Source organism: Epinephelus lanceolatus, chromosome 2 (assembly GCF_041903045.1).
Source record: "Epinephelus lanceolatus isolate andai-2023 chromosome 2, ASM4190304v1, whole genome shotgun sequence".
NCBI lineage: Eukaryota > Metazoa > Chordata > Actinopteri > Perciformes > Serranidae > Epinephelus > Epinephelus lanceolatus.
The window spans coordinates 48,153,912-48,172,520 of record NC_135735.1 but is presented as its reverse complement, the minus strand read 5'-3'; the positions used below and the strand labels follow the sequence as shown (position 1 = coordinate 48,172,520).

Genomic DNA, 18,609 nt, shown 5'->3' with positions numbered 1-18,609 from the left:
TGTTCACTACATAATCAAAGAATAATTAAGTTGAACTGGAGCTATCAGCTCTAAATGTTACTTACCGGTATGTATTAGAAGAAAAAAATGTAGTTCGAATTTAAAAACTAAAAGCACTTGTGTAAAAAATGGGCCATTATATTGATGTAGATGCATCTACAGTAAAAGTAACATTTAACTGTTGTAGTTGGTCAAAGTGGTGCTAATTCTAATCCCTGCCATACAGTTTATACCAAATATATTTTAAGAATATTATATCTGTGAATCTAAAATCATAATCTAAAGTAACTTGTAATACCTAATGTAGCGACATAAAAAGTATGTCCCTCTGAGATGTACTGTGGTAGTAGTACTGTATAAAATAGCATGATATCAGAATGCTCAAGTGAAGTACAAGTAGCTCAAAATGATACACAGGTGTAATACTTGAGTAAATGTATACTTCTTGCCAGTGCAGATTGTAAATACGATTATGGAGCACCAGGGACTCAAACATAATATGTGTCAACACATTTTAGAGGGATTATGCATTTTGGCACTGTTAATAGTTAAAACTTTGAAAGGCTGTGATGACAGGCCAGTGAGCAGTCTGGCAACTGCTGCCACCAGAGGCATTATGTTTTCAGGTTGTCTGTCCATCCATACATACGTAGGTGCCATTCTCATAAACTCAATATCTCAAGAACGCCTTAAGGGATTTAATATGTTGAATGTCCACTTTGATCAAAGGTCAAAGGTCACTGTGACCGTGTCTGTCTCATTCTTGTCAACATGATATTTTAGGGACAACTTTAGGGTTGTTGGTTGTTTTTGTTTTTTTCAAATTTGGTACAAACATTCACTTAGACTCAAGGATGAACTGATTAGAATTTGATGGTCAAAAGGTAGAAAAAAACCCCAAAACAAAACAAAAACAAAAACAAAAAAACAGGGTCATTGTGACCTCACAAAATATGTTTTTGGTCATAACTCAAGAATTCAAATGCTAATTATGACAAAATTTTACACACATAGGATGTAATGATGAAGGGCTGACATTTTTTTTTATCTAAACAGTCAAAGGTCAACTTCACTGTGACATCATAATTTTCTGTAAAAACCCTTTCTGACTCATATCTGAGGAACAGAAGAGGAGACATTTGGTCAGACACTGAATTGGTGACGCCAGTCTTGGGTGTCCATCTTGAATCTGTGATGATTGTATAGATCTTCTGTGCTGCTAGGGGGAAGATGTATGTGAAGCATCCATGTTTTCACAGACACGGATATAAACTGTAAGAGAAACTTGACTGGTGCATGGTGGCATACAACCACAAGGTGATAATTCAAATTTATTTTATTTTTTTGGGAGCCGGCTTCTTTTTTCAGTCACAAATCAAACTTAAATCACTTTCTTCAGTTGTTTTAATGTTATCAGTGTTTTCTGTTACAACTTAGACAATTTGAGAAACACAAAATGCAGATTTAAAACCCAAAATCTTCAGTTATTATGATATCATTCAGATTTACTGTTATGTCCTCAAAACAGGTGCACAGTGGGGCTTTGGTGTGTTTTTGATAACAGCACCAGTACATGTATCAGTCAGGGCAGGCTGGGTGAACAGTGCTTAGACAGACCTCAATGGATAAACTGTTTTACAAAGACCACACTCAGGCTTTGACGTCATACATCTTTTAATCTCCCTGAGAGCTCCGCGGAGGCTTTTTGTCCTCAGAGGGCAATCCACTCTTTCCGTCTGCTGTCAAAGAGCCAAGGGGGCTGTTGTTTACAATCAAATTTGTTAGGGCTCAGTAGTGACTGAATCAGTTATTTTCCTCAGAGTAATATGGAGCAGCTTTATCAGATTTTAGGAAGTACAAATATTAAGGAAAAACATTCTCCAGAGGGATTTGGAGAAGATCACTGAGAGTCAATAGGATTTGTCCAGCAGGTTAACTTGAAATAGCCTACAGCAGGTCCTCTGCTGGGGGCACAGGCCAGGGATCCACGGCTGGTGCACAGTGATGAATGTGCTTGACAACTTCTATGTTTTTTTTTTTAAAAAAATTTTAGCAACTTTTTTGGCTTCTTTGTAATTAAAACCATGGGTCAAGCACAAAGTGGAGCAGATGATAAGGAAGTGACTCTTCAACACATCCAGGAACTTTACCGTAAATTTGCAAGTGAATGTCCAAGTGGAAATCTGCACTTGCATGAATTCAAGAGAATCTTTGGTATTGACAGCAACTCCACAGAAGAAGAATCTGCATATATGGAAAATTTGTTTAGATCTTTTGATACAAATAAGGTAATGTAACAATGTCTTGTGTGAGAGATATAGAATAGATTTGAATCTAGAAATAAGTGAACATTATTTTAGGGAATATATTGTTAGATAAAACAATGCTGATGACGAACTTCAGTATTTGTCAGTGTTTGCCTTAATATTGCATTAGTCTTTGCTGGAAGGCAGTATGACTGACTGACCTATCCATCATCCTGTTTGCCTCTTAGGATGGTAAAATAGACTTCCTGGAGTATGTGGCAGCACTGCATCTTGTTCTTCGTGGAAAACTGGTGGACAAATTGAAATGGTCTTTTAAAGTTTATGACAGAGATGGAAATGGCTGCCTGGACAGACAGGAAGTGAGACACATTGTCAGAGTAAGTATTCACTAATTTTATTTATGATTAAAAATTGTGTTTGCATCACTTACTTCAGAATATTTTGTCAGATCAAATTGGTCACAAATTTGTAGAATACTATATGCACCAACGGGACACTGTTTTTAGACAGATGAGATATTGTTAAAAAATTTAAAACTAGAATATGTAGCTACAAATACTCTCTAATGTGTGTGTACAATGTATATCACTCTGCTGTACTTGAAGAGCTTTGAATACAATCTTGCTCAATTCAAATGGCATGTCATCAGTCTCAGTCTAAAAATATTTTGCTGAGTCACCACAAAGTGCATCATAAGTGTATTGAGATAAGTGTTATAAACACTGTTGCAATGCAGCAATAGACTGTTATAATAAGAATTATTTTCAAAGCTACAACCAGGGTTTGAATAACAATTAGAGTTGGATTCTTTTGCTTTGATATTCAGAAATCTTCTGACTTTACAGAGATTCCTCTCACTTGTTATTCTATTCCAAAAGGTGAATATCAGAATTTTACAAAAGTAAGTTAGTACTCAAAGAGTAGTATAATCGGTAACCAGTAGCTTTCTAAGTTAATTGTCTTTCCACATGGAAATAGATAAAGTGTCAATCAAATCAGAGGGAGGACTGCTGTTCCCAACAACAAGTAAGTAACAATTGCCAAAGTCACAAGTTTAAAGGAAAAACACCATCCAAAATCAGTATACCAATATGTTATTTCCATGGCCAAGCAAAGTTTAATAAATGTATGTGAACATGAGCTACTCTCTTTCAAAGCCAGAAACCAGAGAAGTAAGTCTCAAACTATAAAGTATCAAATCTGGAGCTGCTCCATAGACAAGAGCACCTTTTACACTGCCTATTCAAGGTGGAAATATTATTCCACCTGGCAGTTCTGTAGAAAGGCTAATATTGCAGAATGGGGGGACAGAGTTGTCTCACCTCTGAGCCAGGGAGCAGAAGTAGTAAACAACCTCTGTATAAAAACAGGGTAGGCAGGGCAGTCAGCAGGATGTTTTGACGACATGTTATGCATGACCTGTTATGCATGCAACATACTGCAGAAGATTCACAAAGCAGCTTGAGCAGTTAGTGGCTAACTTACAAAAGAACATTAGCTGAAACTGTCCTCAAATTTGGAAAACAATGAGGTCTGGGAGCTCATTACCCTCGGAGTGGAGGGCGAGATCAGCAGCCATATAGCAGAGAAATGATTGCTGTTGCCATGTCATGCCATTGTTATTGTTCATAAAGTGCTGCTTATCACACACTGGAGCTGCATGATGCTGTGGCCTTTTGGTTCTGTGTAAAAGTGCAAAGGCTGCTCAAAGAAGGGACTTTGTTGCAGCTCTATAGCACAAGTTCTATGTAAAAGGTATAATGAATGCAAGACTGATTTTGTGGATCCACAGAATGTTTGTTTTCTTTTTTATACCCAAATAAGCTTTATTCTACTGTTGAGTTCTCAGGTCCAAAACAGAAATGTCCCCATACACTCAGGTGCTCTCAATATCATCTAGAACATCTTTCACCATTTAAATGGACTGTATGGTAAATGGACTGCACTTGTACAGCACGTTTCTAGTCTTCTTGACCACTCAAAGTGCTTTTATACTTCTCATATTCACCCATTCACACACACAATCACACACTGGTGGCTGAGGCTGCCATACAGGGTGCCACCTGCTACTCAGTAACCATTCACACGCTCTCACATACTAGGCCCGTTTCCACCGCAGGAACTTCGGGGTAATTTTACGGGGCTGGGGCCATTGGTGCGTGTCTCCACCGCAGGAACCACCCCCGAAGGACAGAGTTCCGGAATTTTTACGGGGGCTAAACAAGTCCCTGCCTCGGGGTAGGTACTCAGAACGGCCCCGAAAGACTCCTGGCTGGGGCTCCTACTCAAGGAGGGATGTGACGTCAACAGAAAGCAACAAAATAGCCAGCATTTTTAAAACTCAGCAGACGAGGGTTAGCTCGTTCATATAGCTTTCGCCGCCATGTAAAAAAAACTCACTAAATGGCCCGTGAAAAAAATATTCTTTTCAGCGGATATCTTAGTTACAACATGATTGAGCTAGCAAAGCAGTTTTGTGTTGATATGTGTGGTATTTATTCAGTTTTGGGAAATCACGATGTCTAGAAAGCATCAGCTGACAGGGACAGCTAACATCAGCAGCAAAGCTAACATCAGGATGTCATCTGTTAAAAGCCTCCCGTTGTCAGATACGACATGAAACTACTCCAGTTATCTCAATCATGTTGTAACTAAGACATCCGCTGGAAAAAATATTTTTTTCACAGGCCATTTAGTGAGTTATTACAGACACCGTTATTGGCTAACGGCGTCCCTACGTCGCCCCAGTCAAAATGGTCGCGCAATGATTACATCACATCCAGAGCCCGTAACTTTACAGGAACCTTCCTCGTACTCCACTCAGTGGAGACACGGCGGTTGAGAAGGCCGAACGAGAGGACGTTCCTGTAGTAGTTCCTGCCCCCCAAATAGTACCAGGAACTTCTTCAGTGGAAACGGGCCTACTGATGTGACAGCCATTTGGGGTTCAGTATCCTGCCCAAGGATACTGAACATGCGGACTGGAGGAGCAGGGGATCAAACCCCTGGTGGATCACCCACTCTATGAGCCACAGCCTCCCCATTTACTGTCTATGGAGCAGCTCCAGACTTTCTCCCCTATGACATCACAAATTCGAGTTTTAGTTCCCTAGCTTTTGGATTTGGAAAGTGTTTTTGTTTTGTTTTTTTGCTAATATTTACACACTGGCGCCACCATGTGTCTCGCATCAAGTGTGGCTCCTAGGACACACTGGACACGTCGCACTGCAGCTTGTTATCAGACGACCACACAAAGTTATTACTACTTTTACTTACAGATCTGTACCTCTTCCACCTCTGCATTAGCTTAAAATCAAGTGTGGAGAGCACTTAATTAAAGTTGATTTCTCATCTGAAGCGCCATGACTCGCCAAGCAATATCTTTTTTGTCATTGTCTTTATAATGGTGGCATTGTGGGTCATCAACCTCGAGATATTTCTCAAGATATTTCGAGATATTTCTCAACCTCAACAACGAGTCTCTCCTTATCCATTCTTTGTCAAACACGAGACACAGCAACGGTTACAGAGTTCTCATTATGCATTCATGATGCAGAGAGGAGTCAGGAGCTGGTATGTGCAAGCAAAGAATGAGCAGGGGGAAAATGCATTTAATCCTGGGAACGGTGAGGCTGGAAATAGGACAGTGGCATAAAGTGCTGCGGAGTGTGGAAGCATGTCTTGCTGCTCCAGGTGTGGGGTTGTACTGTAAATAATAGGAGCGTATTTTTGGACGTGCAGCATTGGCCACTGGTGTGTTTTGGCCTTTAGGCCAAAGGAATAACGTATATGAATTTTGAGTGGGCGTAGTTCCCCTTTAACATTCTCTTAGCAGTAGCTGTAGGCCTAACTAAATCTAACTAGTTCTTAACACCCTGAAAACTTGGTTTAAAACCCAAAGTAAACGTAATATAGATAAATTCAGATAAACAACAATCAAATCAAAGTTTCAGTTATAAAGAAAACATCCTTAGATATTATTTATTAACAGTTCAACATTTACATATCTCAGCTTATCTGCTTCATCCGTACTGTGTGGATGTGGTTTTATTGACTGTAGTCTGGCAACATAAGCAAACAACCCCTCAAACCACCACTATAAATATTACTAAATGCTGACTGGTGCATGGAGGTGTGCACCATCCCATTTTTCTAACTGAATCCCGCCCACTTCAAAACAATAAGAAGAGCATAGACAAAAATGCACATATGGAAAACTCTCATGGTATATAACCAAAATTATTTAAACTTTGGCAAAAATAAAATAGAATAAAATAAAATAAAAATCTGTATCCAAGTAAAGCACTACTGCTCACAGTAAGAAGCTAGTTGACAAAAACAAAAATAAACAAACAAAAAAAAGTTTTCCGGACCTTTAAAGGGATAGTTGTTTTTGTTTGTTTGTTTGTTTGTTTGAAATGGGGTTGTATGAGGTACTTGTCAATAGTCAGGCTAAGCAATCTACTGCTGTGGATGGGGGCAGCAACAAAATGTATTTTAGCCATCTAAAAAACGTCCCACCTAAAAAATTCTATATCAGTTTAAGTGTACACTATATTGAGAGTATTTTCAGTGCTTTTGTCACAGTCTGCTTCTCTCTCTCACCTGGGGCCTGTATCACGAAGCAGGATTAATGTCTTGGCGAGGTAACTTCAGGGTTAACCCTGGGTTTTCGGTCTCACGAAGCCGGTTCAAAAATGATTGGAGATATGACATGTGTATGGTGACAGAGAGGCAGCCTTGTCATCAGCACACCAGGAGGTTTCCTTGAGGCCTTGGCTAAGGAATACGCTACTGAGTTGGATTGAGGACTTTGTGAGCACTTCTAATTCTTAGCCTGCTCTTAAGCCAGTTAGGCTTGGGGTTGTTAGCCTGCAGCCCCCACATCCTGAGTGGACCCCAGCTGTCAGCCTGTTCTTAGAAACCTGCCTGTCCCTGGTGTCCCTGGGAGGTCCTCAGAGCCTCAACCAGATAACCAGACGTGGGAAGAAATCCCGAGCCTGTCCTGCCAGCAACCAGGCCAAGCCTCAGTCCTAGTTACCCAGCATCCAGCCAGTCCCTCAATCTGTTGTCCTGGCTGACGCCACTCCTGTTCCGGTGTCGGGGATCCTGGCAGATGTCACTACTGTTCTGGCGTCGGGGGTCCTGGCTGACGTCACTCCTGTTCCGGTGTCGGGGGTCCCGGCAGACGCAAATCCTGTTTCTGCTTTGGCAGGCTGGCTGACACCTGCTCCTTGAGCCCACTCGGCGGTCAGGCCGACACCTGCTCCTCGAGCCCACTCGGCGGTCCGGCCAACTCCTGCACCCAGAGGCCACTCAGCAGCCTTGCCAACTCCTGTACGGAGAGCCCAGTTGGCGGTGCAGCTGACTCCTGCACCGAGAGTTCCTGCCCCCAGAATCCAGTCAGCGACCCGCCCGACACTTGTGTAACACATATGGGCTAGGCGGCTGACTACGGCTACAATAGCGGCAACAGAAGTCTGTTCTTTAGAGGAGCCTGGATTGCGAATGAATGGATGAGACAGTAGTGCAGTTTGAGTGTCTGTATTCAGAGAATATTTAAAAAAAACAAACAATACACCATTCCAATATTCAAAAAGAAAAATGGATTACCCACAATAAATCAAATGTTCTGTTGTTCACAATAAAGTTCTCAAGGGAAAACGTTCAGTTCATATCCTTTTAATCCAAAAAGTTTTGTCCAGATCGGTAGGTGTGAGACTTTGTCCTACCGGTTCGCTGATCTAGCTCGCCATGTGAGTTGAGATGAATGGATCAAGGTCCATGAGAAGGAAATCCAAAGTTGGTCAAAAAAAAACCTGACCTTCGAACCGAGTGGTCAGAGCTGAGCTTCCATGCGCGGTCCGACAGGAAATCCGCGGAGTTTTCCAGATGGAGTATTGAACGGGTTGAGTTCAATAACGACTCAGTGGCTGACGGTTTCAAATGATCGATTCAAAGAGCTCCAGTCAAATGTTTGAGACGCTGACAGTAACATGCCCAGTCACAGTGGAGACGGAGGAGGAAGTGAACTCCGTGACCCGTGATTCAAAGGAAGTTTGGGGTCACGGGAAGTGGGCCCGCAAAATAAATAAATAAATAAAATGAATAACTAAATGCGGGTTACACTTGCACCCAGAGTCCAGTTGGCGACCCGTCCGACACTCGCACTCAGAGTCCAGTCGGCGACCTGTCCGACACTCGCACCCAGAGTCCAGTCGCGACCCGCCCGACACCCGCCGGTTCTGAGCTGCAGCGCTCTAAAGGCCCTGTTCCTGCTGAGCTGCAGCACTCTCAAGTTCCTGTTCCTGTGTCACTGCAGCATTACCAACTGCCTGTCTCTGAGCGCTGAATTTGGGTTCAGTCACACCTGTTACAGCTTTACCTTAATACCAGACAGTGATTTCCAACAGAAAAACAAAGCCATTATATTGCTTCTCAACAAAACCAGACTCCATTGACAAAGACAATGATTTAATACTGCTGAATGGAGCTGCTGGCGTACTGCTACCTCAATCAGTTTTTTTGTTTGTGTTATTGTGTAACTTTGGTGAACACCAAACTCGCACAATAACACAAACTAACTGACTGACCAGCACCTCCGTGATCAACAAGCTAAAACTACTGCTTTTGTCAATGGAGTCTGGTGGCTCTGAAGAGAGCATAGATGGGGAACTGAAACCGTTAACAGATTCCCCATTAGAGTGGGCTGTCTGACATTATGGGTAAGTAATATTCTCAATATGGCATACACTTAAACTGATACTTAAATTTTTTAGGGGACTTTTTTAGATGGCTAAAATACATTTTTCTGGAGGACCCCTATCCTAAGCAGTGCATTGCTTAGCTTTCTTGATAGACTCGAGCCTGCTTCTCCAAACTGCGGGCATACTGACTGACATCTACTGTATGTAATATACCAACTATGGATAAATACCCCATACAACCCCACTATCCCTTTAACACCATATAGATTGAATAAGACATTGGGCTCTAGTTTCCCAGCGCAGCGCAGGTGGTGCAGGGTGACGAACCCCGCGCAGAGCTAGTTTCAAGCAGCGCAACCTGAGGCGCGCTCAGTTTAGTAGTTTGGCAGACTGAGGTGCGCTGAGATGGGTGTGGCGGCGCAGCAGGGGGAGGTGTCGACAGATCCAGCTTGGCGCAGTGACAGTTTCATGCCAACAAGCTTCGCCGAAGGTGTGCTAAAAGCTCGCCAACTGAAACCAGGTCTACTGTCAGCGCAGGGGGAGCGCAGCCGGTGTAAGCCGAAGTTTGGCTGACCGGTGGACAGTGCGCACACGTCACCAAAACCTCACAGGCAGGTTTCCAGAATATCAGGCACATTAACGATGCAATAAATACCCAAAAACCACTATTCAATGCAACTATCTGCAATCAGCACATAAATGTATCTTTATATCGACTGTCCCGTCTTATCTGATGTCAGATCAAAGGGGACTGGCACCGTTTGGCACGTTTGGCACGCATAATGGAAACCCAACCTGATTTGATTAACACAGCTGGAAACTAATGAGTTCACATCCCTCTCAGCCAACCACAAACAGCCACAGCATCAGATAGGGAGTATATATTCAGCATCTATCATCTTAGAAAAGTCAAAAGAAAAGAAACAGAGTGAGACTGCGAGAAAGAAAGAGAGAGCGTGCGCGCACGAGAGAAACACAAAATTGATTTACAATTGTGGTGACCTCCTCCCAGGCTGCCTTTGCATCATCAGCCCATGGAGGTCTGCTCGCAGTTCCGTATATTCGGACATTGCGAGCTTGGACCTCCCGGACCAAAACATCAGTTTCCTCCTGGGAGAAGTTTGGCCGTCTGATGCTGCTGCTCTCTTCTGCCATGGCAAATTGAGTAAACTCTCATTACGCCTTCGCGCGGCGCATTTAAGGGTGAGGAGAGGGGCTCGTTTGATTGGTGTGATGTGAATGGGCTGTGTAAAACCCACTCCACGCCTTCTCTCCTCCCTCTTTCTGACTTGCACCGGTAGGAGGGACGGAGGTGCGATAGAGGAGTAGCTGCGCCAGGGCGCACGGTATGCCAAACTTGCAAAATCCGCCTGGCCACACCCAGATGGCGAAGCACAGGTGCGCTGCGCCTCCGCCACGCCCGGTCTACGAATGGTCTAGAGCCCATTAAGTTTAAAACTTGATTTTAAAAAATACACAATACAAATACAAACAAGTGGATTAACAAGGGATGTAATTCTGTTCAATGTCTAAAATGTATAAAGTGTGCAACAACGGCAGAAATGTTGGAATGATATTTGTTCTCTACAACATCTGAAGTGATTTTTTTTCTTTTTTCGATCTGCTCAGATCATCAACAAGATAAAGAGGCACAAGGATCCGAGCATCACAGGGAATATTGAAGATATTTGTGACAGAATATTTGATCTGGTGGACAAGAATAAAGACAGTAAGTTCCAAGTTGATTATAATACAATGTGCTCACATAAATATAATTTCAACACAAATCCTTCTTTCTGGTAATCTTTTTCTTCTACTCTTGTGCTGTTATAATTGTGCTTTGATAAACATAGATTCACTTTCAAATAAAGATTCTGATTGTGTCAATCTGTTTCTCTTGTGAATTGTCTAGGTCAGATTTCTTTGGAAGAATTTATTGAAGGGGCTGAAAAGGACCCATGGGTGATGGATCAGCTCAGACTGGACATTGGGCCTTGTGATTGGTTCATTGACCAGCAGGAGAAGAAACCCTGACTTTATAATGTACAGTGTGTGTTTTTATGATAAATGATTGGACACTAAGGGACATTAATAATCTGCCTGCAGTGTTGTTGCTGTTGTTTACACGCAGAAGCATAAAAAAAATGTTGATACATTGTCCATACCTGTTTGGGGATTTTTGGGGGCATCATCATGTTTGTTTGTAGGTTTGTTTGTTTTGTTCTGGGGGTCCAAGATTCAGGATAAGATCAGTGATTGTTTTTTGGATGTGGGACAACAACTTGGGGATGCAGCCAGGATCTTTCATCAAATCAATTTCTCTGTGGTCTCTGTTTTTGAAGAGAAGCCTCTCATCCCTCCATTTCCAAGTTATGATGGACTTCAGGTAACTTAAAAGGCAATAGGCCAGTGTTTCCTTTGTCTGTTCTGGGCTTCTGTAGAAACACGGTGGTGCAAAATGGTGGATGAAAGAGGACCCACTCCCTAGGAGGATATAAAGGGCTCAAGCTTAGCACAATAATGCTAAGTTTCAGGTGATTATACACTAATGAAAACAGAAGTATGAATATTATATTCCATTTCTCCGATTTATCCCCCTAAATCCTACACACTGCTCCTTTAAAGCTTAATAGATCACATACACTAGCAGGCTAATCCTCTTACGATGAAGACGAAGAGGATGAAGATGTTTTTTCAAAAAGGAAACACCCAATGGTCATTGTGCCATTTTTATACAGTTTCATGGCCATTGCAACACAAAAAAAAATGTCAACATTTTACAAAAACAACAGTGTGATGGTTTGTCCTATCTTCAGTGACTCTGGACCAAATGACACACAATCCTTTGATCAATATCATTTGGCCAAATCTTCAACATTTGAAAAGTATTGAAAATATTTTTGGGGTTTTGTTTCATATACTTTAAGTCAACATTTTTTTCAATGTGTATGTCTCCAAACATGAGTTCAAAATGTTCTGTTTTTGAATACTAAAGACCAATTGTTATTCAAAATCTCCTTAGGGTGGGCCATAAGGTGAGCCCAATGACAGTGATAGTTTAGCATGTTGATATGAAGTCAATACAGACAATTCAGTCCATGCATTTACAGTAATTTTGCTATTGTCTTTGCTGTAATTCTGTGTGTGCCTGGTTTAAAACGTATACTATGGTATGTCTTTTATCCAATCTATTGTTTTGACAGGTCATCTGAATGTGAAAGATAAGAATAAATGCAGTAATAGGGACCATAAATGAAGGAGAGGATGATTAACAGGAGTGTGTGAATTAGATCAGTGTGAATATGGAAAGTAAGTGAAATTAATTTGTTGTTGTTGACAATAACCTTTTATGTCTTCCATCAGTTGGTAGATTCAGGTTTTCTTTCTATTTTTTCCTTTTTGTCAGCTGTGGTTATATTGTAAATTTGGTCCTCAACACCCCTGTAGAGTTCAAAATAAACACAAGACCATACCAGTGAGTCTGTATGTTTTAGTATTTTTGACTTTATAAAGCCTGCTCTGGGACCTATTTTGTTGCCCAAAGAATGCTGTGGTGTTTTATTGGGCTTATCTCGACATTAGTTTGGCTCCAGTATTTCTCATAATACTAAATCATACACAAGCATGCTCTGTGAGTTAGTGTCAACACAGCTCTGTAGTCACCAAGCTTATGGAGACCTTTTGGGGGCTTTCCTGTATGGATTTAGTCTTAGCCTTTAAACCTCTTTACCTAACAGTTGCCTATGTGATAGCTTCACAGATATCTTCACAGCAGGTGCTCAAGTGGAAAAAAGAGGGAATCCCTTCCACATTTTTTTGGCATGCCCATTGAGGCCCAAGTTCCTTGTGCACAGTAATGAGCAAAGAAAATGTCTGTTTGTCAGTGCGTTCAATCAATTCAATCAATCAATTTTATTTATAAAGCCCAATATCACAAATCACAATTTGCCTCACAGGGCTTTACAGCATACAATATCCCTCTGTCCTTATGACCCTCGCAGCGGATAAGGAAAAACTCCCCCAAAAAAACCCCTTTAACGGGGAAAAAAAAACGGTAGAAACCTCAGGAAGAGCAACTGAGGAGGGATCCCTCTTCCAGGACGGACAGACGTGCAATAGATTTCGTACCGAACAGATCAGCGTAATAAATTAACAGTAATCCGCATGACACAATGAGACAGAGAGAGAGACAGAGACAGAGAGAGAGATGCAGGTAATGACAGTAGGTTACAACAACATTATTGAAAGTAATAATATTATAGTTATAGTTCTGGCTACTGTGGTACAATATGTTGAAAGTATGTATTAATATCTGGCAGTATACATGTGTGACAATAGTCATATGTGTATAATAACAGTAGAAGTATGACTAATGACTAATGATGGCAGTAGCAGCAGGAGGCATCTGGCAGGACCACGGCAGCAGCACAACCACACACGTCACGCTGTCCAGGCACCGCTGCGATATGAGTTAATCTGAGAGACAGTGGAGCACAAAGGCTCCGGAGAAGAAGCCGAGTTAGTGACATCCAGAATGGCCGAGTTAGCAAGATGCAGTAATAGAATACGAGAGAGAGAGAGAGAGAAGCAGAGAAGGTGCCCGGTGTATTATAGGGGGGTCCTCCGGCAGACTAGGCCTAAGTCAGCCTAACTAGGGGCTGGTACAGGGCAAGCCTGAGCCAGCCCTAACTATAAGCTTTATCAAAGAGGAAAGTCTTAAGTCTAGTCTTAAATGTGGAGACGGTGTCCGCCTCCCGGACCGTAACAGGAAGATGATTCCACAGGAGAGGAGCCTGATAGCTGAAGGCTCTAGCTCCTGATCTACTTTTGGAGACTTTAGGGACCACGAGTAACCCTGCGTTCTCAGAGCGCAGTGTTCTGGTGGGATAATATGGCACTATGAGCTCACTAAGATATGATGGAGCTTGACCATTTAGAGCTTTATAAGTTAACAGTAGGATTTTAAATTCAATTCTGGATTTTACAGGGAGCCAGTGCAGAGAAGCTAAAACAGGAGAAATATGATCTTGTTTCTTAGTTCCTGTTAGTACACGTGCTGCTGCATTCTGAATTAGCTGGAGAGTTTTTAAGGACTTACTAGAGCTACCTGATAATAGAGAGTTACAGTAATCCAGCCTAGAGGTAACAAAAGTGTGGACCAATTTTTCTGCATCTTTTCGGGTCAGGATAGGCCTAATTTTCGCAATATTACGCAGATGAAAAAATGCAGTCCGTGAGGTTTGTTTTAAATGAGAATTAAAAGACAAATCTTGATCAAATATTACTCCAAGGTTTCTTACGGTAGTGCTAGAGGCCAGAGCAATGCCATCTAGAGAAACTATGTCATCAGATAAAGAGTCTCTGAGTTGTTTGGGGCCAAGAACAATAACTTCAGTTTTGTCTGAATTTAACATCAGGAAATTGGTGCTCATCCAAGTTTTTATGTCTTTAAGGCAGTTATGGAGTTTAGTTAATTGATTACTTTCTTCTGGCTTCATCGATAAATACAACTGAGTATCATCCGCATAACAATGGAAATTTATAGAGTGATTTCTAATGATGTTACCTAAAGGAAGCATGTATAGAGTAAATAGGATTGGTCCGAGCACAGAACCTTGCGGAACTCCAAAACAAACTTTGGTACGTAAGGATGATTCATTATGAACGTCAACAAATTGAAAACGATCAGATAAATAAGATTTAAACCAGCTTAGTGCAGAACCTTTTAGGCCAATTAAGTGATCCAGTCTCTGCAGTAGAATTTGATGGTCAATTGTGTCAAACGCCGCACTAAGATCTAATAAAACAAGTACAGAGACAAGTCCTTTGTCTGAAGCAATCAGAAGGTCATTTGTAATTTTAACTAGTGCTGTCTCAGTGCTATGATGCACTCTAAATCCTGACTGAAATTCCTCAAATAAATTATTATCATGGAGAAAATCACACAGCTGGTCTGCGACTACTTTCTCAAGGATCTTTGACATAAAGGGAAGATTAGATATTGGTCTATAGTTGGCTAACACCTCTGGATCCAGGGTGGGCTTTTTTAGTAGAGGTTTAATTACAGCTACCTTAAAAGACTGTGGTACATAGCCTGTTAATAAGGATATATTGATCATATCTAATATATGAGTGTTAACTAAAGGAAAGACCTCCTTAAGTAGCCTAGTTGGGATGGGGTCTAAGAGACACGTTGATGATTTAGATGAAGAAATCACTGTTGTCAATTCTTGAAGAGAAATCGGGGAGAAGCAATCTAAATATATATTAGGTCTTACAGCTGTGTTTGAGGTTAGATAGGTACTATCTGAGGGCAGGAGGTCATGAATTTTGCCTCTAATAGTTAGAATTTTGTCATTAAAAAAGCTCATAAAATCATTACTGCTAAGGGCTAAAGGAATACAAGGCTCAATAGAGCTGTGACTCTCAGTCAGCCTGGCTACAGTGCTGAAAAGAAACCTGGGGTTGTTCTTGTTTTCTTCTATTAATGCTGAGTAATAGTTTGCTCTGGCATTGCGGAGGCCCCTCTTATAAGTTTTGAGACTGTCTGTCCAGATTAAACGAGATTCTTCCAGTTTGGTCAATCGCCAATTCCTTTCAAATTTTCGCGATATTTGTTTTAACTTACGGGTTTGAGAGTTATACCAAGGAGCGAACTTTCTTTGCTTTTTTAACTTCTTTTTAAGAGGAGCTACAGAGTCAAGTGCTGTTCGCAGCGTGCCTACGGCGCTATCGACAAAATGATCAAAGTCAGTACAGGAAATCTCTGTTACTGAGGAACTTGGTATTGAATTTAACGACGGAGTAATCTTTTCCTTGAATTTTGCGACAGCACTATCTGATAAACATCTAGTATAGTAACTGTTGCTGAGTGGCGTGTAATCGAGTAAAAAGAAATCAAAAGTAATCAGATAATGATCCGATAGCGAGGGATTCTGTGGAAAGACTTTTAGGTTATCAATTTCAATTCCATACGTCAGAACTAGATCGAGGGTATGGTTAAAACAATGAGTGGGTTCATGTACACCCTGACTGAAGCCAATGGAGTCTAATAATGAGATAAACGCGGTAGCCAGGGAGTCATTATCAACGTCGACATGAATGTTAAAATCGCCTACAATAATAACTTTATCTGATTTAAGAACTAAACTGGATAAAAACTCTGAGAATTCAGATACAAATTCAGAATACGGGCCAGGAGCACGGTACACTATAACAAATAAAAGTGGCTGCAAGGTTTTCCAGGTCGGATGTAAAAGACTAAGAACGAGGCTTTCAAATGAATTATAATCTAGTTTAGGTTTAGGGCTGATTAACAGACTAGAGTTAAAAATGGCTGCAACTCCCCCTCCTCGGCCGCTGCCTCGAGGAATGTGGGTATTATTATAACTGGGAGGAGTGGATTCATTGAGACTGACATATTCATCTTGACACAGCCAGGTTTCAGTGAGACTGAGTAAATCAATATGATTATCTGATATTAATTCGTTTACTAACACTGCTTTAGACGATAGAGACCTCCTCCTCTCCTCTCCTCTCCTTATTCTCCACTACCTTCTTTTGCCCTCTTCTTTTCTTCCTTTAAATAGTCAGGCGCTAATTCTTATAATTACCTTTTAAATAAGCTCTGAATATTCTAAAAGAATCCCAAAGAACAGAGGCATGCAGCTCAGCACTCCTCCTCTCCTTTTCTGCACTCTTAAGGCAGCACAGCCCCAAACTGCATGTCATTTTTGTTTAAATAAATTATCAGAGACACAACATGGGAGACATAAACTTTATTTCAAATTGAGTTTTAGCTGAAAAATATGTGTGGAAGTGGGAAAGAAATTAGGCATTTGTCTCTGCTCACCCAAATCTGACAGAGTTGGAGGTAGTGGGATTTTATACCTGGCTAGCTTATTGGCAGGTTAAGGCAAGTCAAGTCAAGTTTATTTATATAGCACATTTCATGCGACAAGCGCAGACTCAATGTGCTTAAAAACAGAAACAAAGGTACATTGTACATGACAAAACATAAACATTATGATAAGAGTGACTAACATTTATAAAAACACACAAGATGTAATCAAAGGTGTTGGTTATACAAGATAAGAGGATATCTTTCTTATCACGGTTAAAAACAGGAGATAATAACAATAATAATACTAATTCAGTAAACCTAACTAAAGGCTTGTGAGAATAGATATGATTTAAGTTTGCTTTTAAAAGAAGACACTGAAGTAGCAAACCGTAGTTCAATTGGCAGCGAATTCCAGAGAGTGGGACCATAATGACTGAAGGCACCAAAACCTGAATTGGAGTTGATTCTGGGTATTGTGAGGAGACCTTTGTTTGATGATCGAAGGGATCTCTCTGGTACGTACTCAGTGAGCATGTCAGAAATGTAGGAGGGAGCTAACCGATTAAAACATTTATAAACAATAAGAAGAACTTTAAAATCAATTCTTTGTTCTACTGGGAGCCAGTGTAGTGATGATAAAATCGGGGTAATATGGTCAGACCTTTTGATTTTTGTTAGTACCCTAGCAGCTGCATTCTGAATAAGCTGGAGTTTGTTTAATGTTTGTTTTGGCAGTCCAGCAAAGAGGGCATTGCAGTAGTCTAGTCTACTAGAAATAAAAGCATGCACCAGCTTCTCAGAATCAGATTGGGATAAAAAACATCTAACTTTAGCAATATTTCTCAGGTGATAAAATGCTGTCTTAGATATATTAGAGATGTGCTTGTGGAAGTTGAGGTTGGCATCAAGAACCACACCTAAGTTTTTTGACATGATCACATGGTTGAACAGATAAGGGAGTAAGCAGGGATTGAATTTCATGTTTCATGTTTCATTTTTTCACAGGGCCTTAGGACCAACAACAAGAATCTCTGTCTTGTCCCAATTAAGCTGTAAGAAATTTTTGCTCATCCAGGAACTGATATCTGAGATGCACTGGTTGAGATTGTTCAGAGGGTCATGTTCATTGGCAGAAACCGATATGTATAGCTGTGTATCATCAGCGTATGACTGATATGAGACTTCATATTGCTGAATAATGGACCCAAAAGGAAGCATGTATATATTAAATAAGAGAGGACCTAAAATCGATCCCTGAGGAACACCATATGGAATGCTTATCTTATCTGAATCAAAATTACCGATGGACACAGAGAAAGATCTTCCAGTGAGGTAGGAAGAAAGCCAGTATAGAGCTGTACCTTTAAGGCCTACACAGTGTTCAAGACGTTGAATAAGAATTTCATGATCCACAGTATCGAACGCTGCGCTTAGATCAAGAAGTACCAGAACAGAGACTTTATGATTGTCTGTGTTAATTTTGAGGTCATTCACTACTCTAATCAGAGCAGTTTCAGTATTGTGGTTTACTCTGAAACCAGACTGATAAGTGTCAAACAGATTGTTATTTGACAGATGCAGATATAACTGTTGGTAAACAACCTTTTCAAGTATTTTCCCAAGAAATGAAAGATTTGATATTGGTCTGTAGTTGTCAAAAACCAGTGGATCAAGATTATTTTTTTTAACAGTGGTTTCACAACAGCGTGCTTGAGACATGAGAGGAAAGTTCCAGAAAGTAGGAAGACATTAACAATGTCAAGAACATCCTCCACCATACAACTAAAAACAT

General features: G+C 40.9%; 1 protein-coding gene across 1 annotated transcript; it reads left to right on the top strand.

Moving 5' to 3' along the window:
* Positions 1-1,727: 1,727 nt before the first annotated feature.
* LOC117251500 (guanylyl cyclase-activating protein 2-like) lies at positions 1,728-12,453 on the top strand. Its single transcript, XM_033617837.2, has 4 exons — positions 1,728-2,288; positions 2,495-2,644; positions 10,604-10,703; positions 10,887-12,453. The coding sequence occupies exons 1-4, from the start codon at positions 2,085-2,087 to the stop codon at positions 11,006-11,008; spliced, it is 576 nt and encodes a 191-aa protein (XP_033473728.1). The 5' UTR covers positions 1,728-2,084; the 3' UTR covers positions 11,009-12,453.
* The last annotated feature ends 6,156 nt before the right edge of the window (positions 12,454-18,609 follow it).